Source organism: Arvicanthis niloticus, chromosome 22 (genome assembly GCF_011762505.2).
Source record: "Arvicanthis niloticus isolate mArvNil1 chromosome 22, mArvNil1.pat.X, whole genome shotgun sequence".
In the NCBI taxonomy this organism is placed as follows: Eukaryota; Metazoa; Chordata; class Mammalia; order Rodentia; family Muridae; genus Arvicanthis; species Arvicanthis niloticus.
The window spans coordinates 49,938,637-49,946,082 of NC_133429.1; the positions used below are offsets into that span (position 1 = coordinate 49,938,637).

A 7,446-nucleotide genomic window follows, 5' to 3' on the forward strand; every position below is an offset into this window, starting at 1 on the left:
GGGCACTGTCATTCTAATCTTGGTTGAGGTGGTCCTCCATGCCCCATATCCCAGTGGAAGCTTCCTGCCATATGTGGCTAACCCTGGCTCAGAGAGTGGGTGGGTCAGAGTGAGCCTGGCACAGATATTTGGGGTGAGGTCCTCCTACCTAAACCTCCATAGTTCTATCCCTCACTATTGAGTGTCATTGACACATGGTGACTATTGTGTAATATTCCTGTTTTATTGACTATACTACTACGTGTCACTTCCCTTTCCTGTTGAGGAAAGCCTGGGTTACTTTCAGTTTTTTGCCACTGTGAACAGCTGCTCTAAACATTCCTCTACAGAGGAATTTCTCTTGAATATTTATTTTTTGAAATGAGGTGCTTTTGAAAAGAAAGTACAATTCTTAGGTCAGAAAATAAATATTTGTTCATTTTTCACGTAGTGCTGTACTATATATCAAAGGGTCTGTCTTAACTTGTATTCCAGCTGAAATACTTCTGTTACTTTTTATCCTCACTCATGCCTGCCCCAGCATTAAGCTCAAAGGGGCGCTACTCTTTTTTTGTTTGTTTGTTTTTTTGAGGGGTCTCTACTCTTATCTATAATGTGCTAACCTTGCCCCCGTCTGAAGCTGTTCTCAGGAGGCAGCACAAACTTTGTATCTTCTGGGGTTGATGGAGGTGACTGGGATCTGGATACATCACTAGGTACGATGCTACAAAGGTTACAGAACCTGAAGTTAGGAGTCTTGAGGTGCTCCTGGAATGTTACAGGGTCCAGGGATGTTACTGTTTCTCTTCATCAGTCCCTTTGAGTGCCTCTGGTCTCAGAAACATCCCTTGCTGCTCTGTGGGTTAGAGGAGGCCTCCACAGTCACCGTAATATCTCCCCCATCCAACTCCAAGTTGCACATTGCAGGACAGAAATACAACCCCCTAATCTGTTTCTTCTCACTCCCCACTGGAAGAGAGGCACTGGCTAAGCCATCCCTGCAGGGTCTGCTCCAGGGCTTCACATGACAAGCTCTGCTGATCTGTAGGACCTGCCAGGTGGAGGAGTCTGTCTCAGCACCCCATTTTTCTTTGTCTACTCACACAGCCCTCCCCCCCAGGTCTCATGTCTCTCTCTGAAGCTGAACAGAGCTGAACCTCTCCCCAATTCTCCTTGACCTGTATCCTTCGTCTGGATTGAGGCTGAGCACTCGGTCTTGATCTTGGCTGTCCTGGAGAACAGACTGAGTGGCTTCACCAAAGGACTGTTTCTTCTCACTCACTACTTCCCTGCTACCTCACATGGGTTAAGAAAAGGCACAACGAGACAGTGAACTGGAAAAATGGACCACGTTTTCTCCTTCTGGGACCCCAAACCCCACTTTCAGATTATGCTTCCTTTGTCTGCTTGTCTGTCTGACTCTCTCTCTGGTTTAAAAGGGCAGGCTGATGGTTTGGAAAGGGAGGTGCTGGCATGGGCAGGGGGTAGGGAACCCGGGGCTCTGAGAAAGCCAGACACAGCAGAACTATTCTGTTCCAGAGCTGCAGGGTCCACAGATTCCAGTCCAAATCAGCCAATGGGAGAAGGCCCCCTAATCCCGGGAACTAAAGAATTCTCTTCAGTTATTCAATTCCTCTGCTGCACCCCACTCCTTACCCCTCCCCCACCCTTAACCCCAATAGACTTAAAGAAGCCAGAGACCCCCATGAGTGAGCCTAGCCTATATCAGAGGAAGTGAACTCAACCTTCTAAGAAATTTGAGGAATGCTCTAAACCAGGTGTCAGTCAGGACTGTACTATGAACCTCAGCTTTGACACAGACAGACAAAGTGTTCTAGTTCTTCATCCATGGACCCCATACTTCTGGCTCCAGGCTCCTTGGCTCATTCAGCCCCTCCCCCTGCTGAGGAGAGAAAGGGAATCCAGCCTCTTTATCAGAAGCTGGATTCAGACCTCCACAGCTGTGAAGGGGTTAAGAGGCAGAGCCAATTACCTCAACCTGCCCCTCCCAGGGATTAAGAGTCCTCTATAAAGGGGACTGTCAACCCAGACAGGTCCAGGGGGTTATTAGGGACCCAGGCACTGTGTTCACCCCCACTGCCATGTGGGAACTTCGGTCTGCCTCCTTTTGGAGGGCCATATTTGCTGAGTTCTTTGCCACCCTCTTCTATGTCTTCTTTGGGCTGGGAGCCTCGCTACGTTGGGTCCCCGGACCCTTACATGTCTTGCAAGTGGCTTTGGCCTTTGGCCTGGCCCTGGCTACATTGGTGCAGACTGTGGGTCACATCAGTGGAGCCCACGTCAACCCTGCCGTCACTTTTGCCTTCCTTGTGGGCTCCCAGATGTCCTTGCTCCGTGCTTTCTGCTATATAGCAGCCCAGCTTCTGGGGGCTGTGGCTGGAGCGGCCGTGCTATATAGCATAACCCCACCGGCTGTTCGAGGAAACCTAGCACTCAACACGGTAAGGGCTGGCCAAGGGTCGAGGGAACAGTGTCCTGACATGCTTGCTCATGTATGTACATATGCTTGTGTGTGTGTGTGTCTCTGTGTGTGTGTGTGTGTGTGAGCCGTAAGTGCTTTGGAGGGGAAAGGAAAACATAGAGTCCTCCATGGAGAATCCAGAAAGTTGAGTTCAGAGCCCCTTTTCCTTCTAACTCTTTTGTTGCTGGGGGTGGGGGAACTGTAGTCCTGGCCTTCCTCCTGCCTCTACCCCCTCCAAGTGCTAAGATTACAGGTACATCCAAATATATCCAGTTTATGTTGTGCTGGGAATGGAACCAGGGCCTCGTGCACGCTAGGAGACAAGTCATGTCAAGTGAGCTGCATACCTAGCTCACTCTTCAGTTCTCTCTCTTTCTTTCTTTTCCTTCCTTCCTTCTTTCCTTCCTCTCTCTCTCTCTCTGTCTCTCTCTCTCTCTTTTTCTTTCTTTCTTTTCTTCTCCTCCTCTGTCCCCTTAAGACAGGGTTTCTCTGTGTAGCCCTGGCTGACCTGGAGCTCTGTAGACCAGGCTGACCTCAAACTTGAAGAGATCTGCCTGCCTCTGCCTCCCAAATGTTGGGATTAAAGACATGTGCCACCACCATCAGAGCAGGTTCTTAGATTTATTATACTTCATAAGGTCTCAGTTTCCCTTCCCATGTGAGTAAGTGCAATCATTTCTACAACAAAGAAGCGCTGTTAGGATAGAAACACTGACTCGGGAAGGGCTCTGCATCCTTCCTCTCCTGGGAACTGACCTGCCTGAAGTGGGACTAGCATGGCAGTGCTAACAGTTGCCTCCTTTTTGCTTCCTTTGGCCAGCTGCATGCTGGGGTGAGCGTGGGCCAGGCCACCACCGTGGAGATCTTCCTGACGCTCCAGTTCGTGCTCTGCATCTTTGCTACTTATGACGAGAGGCGGAATGGCCGCATGGGCTCCGTGGCCCTGGCTGTTGGCTTCTCCCTCACCCTGGGGCACCTCTTTGGGGTAAGCAAGAGAGGTGGGGAACTTCTTACTCAAGGATTCTAGGGATCCCAAAGTATTACCAATTTATAAGGGTTCTTTCCTTCCCACCCTACCTTTACGCTTAAGTATTCTATACCGTTTTCACTACTAGCTGGCACAAAGGGATAAACATTTTTATTTTTTTTGTTTTTTGAGACACGGTTTCTCTGTGTAGCCCTGGCTGTCCTGGAACTCACTCTGTAGACCAGGCTGGCCTCGAACTCAGAAATCCGCCTGCCTCTGCCTCCCAAGTGCTGGGATTAAAGGCGTGCGCCACCACCACCACCCAGCTTTTTTTATATTTTTGTTCATTTTTTTTGATAAATAATTCTTATAACTACTATATCTAATCCCTCTTGACTATGGGATGGAAAGTTACATATCTTCTGGGTAAGAGCTGTTCTTCTGGGTCCATAAGTCTGTCCCTAGATGGAATATCAGTGCTATTCTCTACCCTGGAGATGTGTGACGCTGGTACTGCCCCATTTGCTGCTGGCTGGAGACAAGACAGCAGCTCTCACTGGCCACAGGAGCTGTAAAGAAGAGAAGCTGGAAGGGTTGGGTGGGGTGTCTCAGTGGCAACTGTCTCTTGCAGATATATTACACTGGTGCGGGGATGAATCCGGCCCGCTCCTTTGCTCCTGCCATCCTCACCAGGAACTTCAGCAACCACTGGGTAAGTAAGAGTAGAGGGTAAGTCACAGAGCGTGTTTGGACGGGGCTGGACTGCAGAAATGGCTGGACTGCTTTCCATCCAGATGTGCTGGCTGTTCTGCCGGCATACAGCTGAGGAGGCTGTTACAGACCTTGGCATGCTTACCCGTGCACATTGCACTATTTTGCCAAAAGAAGAAGCTCTTAGCTGGGTCTGGTGATACATGCCTGCAGTGCCAGCACCTGGGCAGCAGATGCAGGAGTATCTGAACTCAGAAAGTTGGGGGGCATAGCAAGACCTCATTTCTAAAACAAACTGACTGGAAGCTCTTACTTATAGGGAGCTTCTCTTGTTAGCTGGGCCTTTCTACTGACCTCTCACTGTGAGAACTAGAGGCTATTGGGTAATCCACACATCTAAGACAAAAGCCTCTGGTTCCAGATGTCAGAATGTATGCACAGGGCCCAGGCAGCACCTTCTCTTTAAGACTTACTAGTCTTATACACGATTTTGACTAATACTTCACTCTTTGCCTCTACCCATCAGTTATAAAATAGGGTATTATAAAAAAGCAAATGTGAAAGTTATCTTTCACAAATGTGAAATTATGGGGTGCATCTGGCACAGACTCTGCATGAGTTAACTGTCAATTAAAATGGTAATGCTTATACTGCTTTGAGGGTATCAAGATAAACATGAAAATAATTTAAAAGAGTCTGCGAAAATGAACAGCCATTTCTACAGTAGCATTGGTTACAACAGCCAAAGGTAAAAGCAACCCTAATTCCCCTTGTTAGATGAACAGAAAAATCAAATGTGGATGGACTATTATTCTGCCATAAAAAGTATAGAAGTTCTGATATGCTATGGCATAAGCCTCTAGGACATTACGCTAAGTGAAATCACCTGTCACCAAAAGATAGCTCTTACATAGTTCAACTTACATAAGATATTAAAACTCATTTAAATAAGCCTATGTGATGGTACAAACCTACATTTCCAGCACTCAGGAGGTAGATGCAGGAGGATTAGGAGTCCAAGGTCATCCTAGGCTACATAGCAGTTCAGGGCCAGCCTGTGCTACATGATACCAAAAAGAGGAGAAAGTGGAAGAGGAAGGGGAGAAGAGGAGAAAGAGGAAAGAAAGGAAAAAAGAAGGAAAGAAAAATTACAAATCACTAGGAACAGAGAGAAGCTTGTCAGGGGCTGGAGTGGGGTCAGAGGGGTGATTTGATGGCTATATAGCTTTAGTTTTACAAACTCAAAAAAATCCTGGGAATGAGTTACACAACAATGTGAATACAGTCAATCCTATGGAGCCATGCGTACACTTCAAAAATGTTAATACACAGGCACATCAGCTTGTGCTAATCAAACACAGAACTCAGAACAACTGCAGAGAGTCGCCTTGACTCTCAGTCAACCCAGTCGCTGGGCTGGGTTGCACAGTGACTTTGACATCAGCTTGGGCTACAGAGTGTCTCAAACACAAACAGTTCTGCAGAGCTGGATGTGGTGGTGCACGATTTTTATCCAATCAATCCAGAGCCAGAGACAAGGGATCTCTGATTTTGAAGTCACCCTGGTCTACAGAGCAAGTTCCAGGACAGCCAGGGCTACAAGAGTAACCCTATCTCAAAACAAACAAATAAACTCAACCAATTCTGGGGATACTGCTCAGTGGGTACCCTGCCTGCCTAGGGTGTACAAAGCTGAGTTCACTCCCCGATACTGAATACATTCTGATAGTGGTGCATACCCATTATCCCAGCACTTGGGAGGGCCAGAGGATCAGGAGTTCAAGGTCATTGTTGACTATATAGCCTGTTTGGGGTCATCTTGAGCTAATGAGATCCTGTATTAAGCAAAGTAATAATACACAATATTTATTAATAAGGTAAATTTTATGTTACAAAGGGTATTTTGCCACAACTTATTTGTTTTCTGAGGAATATATAAACTAGTTTAAAATGATAACAAATAGAATATATGTATGCTAAGGGGGTAGAAGACAGATGGAGGGATAAGAAAATAAAATGATTAGTGAACCAGAAGAAAGAGACAGGTGTTGGGATATAGACAGCAGAGTCTAGGTTTGTTTTTTTTTTTTTTCTTAAACAATTTAATTTTTGTTTTGTTTTATTCTGGGTCTTTTGTTGTTTTGAGACAGTTCTCACTATGTAACCTTGATAGCCCAGAACTTGCTGTGTAGACCAGGCTGGCTTTGAACTCCCATAGAACCTCTTGCTTTTTGTCTCACTATTGCTGGCATTAAAGGTGAGCGCCACCATGCCACGCTGTATTTTATTTTCTAACACATATAGGTGTTTTACATATATGTGCACTTTGTGCCTGCCCGGTGCCTTTGGAGACCAGATGGAGCACTTAGATCCCTGGGAACTGGAGTTACAGATAGTTGTGAGGTGCCACGTGAAGGCTGGGAATTGATCTAGCATCCCCTGCAAGGACAGCAAATGATCTGAGCCATCTCTGCAGCCCCACTGAGTCTATAATTCTAAAACCAACCAGCCAAGTCCACATGCCTCACATGAAGAGCCCCAAATATGGCAGCAGCAGCAGCAGCAGCAACAACAAGCTACATTAACTTTTACTAATGCCTAGTTGTGTCCCATGAGAGCAGGATATGTTGTTTCCCTCCTCAAGAGTCCTGAAGCCTGAGCACGCCTTTTCTCTTCCCACAGGTGTACTGGGTGGGCCCAATCATCGGAGGGGGCCTGGGCAGTCTACTCTATGACTTTCTCCTCTTCCCCCGGCTCAAGAGTGTTTCTGAGAGACTGTCTATCCTCAAGGGAGCCAGACCCAGTGACTCCAATGGACAGCCAGAGGGTACAGGGGAACCTGTCGAACTGAAGACTCAGGCCCTGTAAAAGCTCCAGTTGGAGAGAGAAGCAGAAAGCTGCTGGGTTTCAGGGAGAACCGAGCCAGCCCTTGGATGAGGAAAGAGACTGTGGGGAGGGGCATGTACTTCTTTATTTTTTAACTTACGTTTTTCATTTTTTCCTTTTGCTGTGTGAAATCTTTCAAGTTGCATTCACGACTGGTTGGTGCAAACTTCCCTTCCTCCCCGATCCAGCTACCTTCGCCGTGTGTGCACGACTGTTCATATGAATGTGTGTGTGTGTGGCTGTGTCTGAGTTTGTGGGCACAGAAGCTAGAGAAGGGGAAAGAGGTGTCAACATGTATGTCCTTCCCCACTCCAGTTTGGTGAGCACAGGGAACCCAAGACCTTAAGTTTCTGGCCTTTACCCTGCTTCCAGTGAAGTATGTGCATCTTGATTTTTGAGGGGGTCAAAGGAGACGGGGGGG

The 7,446-nt window shown here is 47.1% G+C and overlaps 1 protein-coding gene across 1 annotated transcript; it reads left to right on the forward strand.

The window, feature by feature from the left end:
* Window positions 1–2,054: 2,054 nt before the first annotated feature.
* On the forward strand, window positions 2,055–7,174 carry Mip (major intrinsic protein of lens fiber). Its single transcript, XM_076920598.1, has 4 exons — window positions 2,055–2,441; window positions 3,282–3,446; window positions 4,060–4,140; window positions 6,822–7,174. Exons 1-4 carry the CDS (start codon window positions 2,082–2,084, stop codon window positions 7,005–7,007), a joined length of 792 nt encoding a protein of 263 aa, XP_076776713.1. The 5' UTR covers window positions 2,055–2,081; the 3' UTR covers window positions 7,008–7,174.
* Window positions 7,175–7,446: the final 272 nt, after the last annotated feature.

Bases quoted from the DNA above. Each gene is read 5' to 3' on its own strand.
- Mip (XM_076920598.1), top strand. From the start codon at position 2,082: ATGTGGGAACTTCGGTCTGCCTCCTTTTGGAGGGCCATATTTGCTGAG. The intron at 3,447-4,059 runs GTAAGCAAGAGA...TGTCTCTTGCAG, and splicing joins CCCTGGGGCACCTCTTTGGG to ATATATTACACTGGTGCGGG. The intron at 4,141-6,821 runs GTAAGTAAGAGT...CTCTTCCCACAG, and splicing joins GGAACTTCAGCAACCACTGG to GTGTACTGGGTGGGCCCAAT.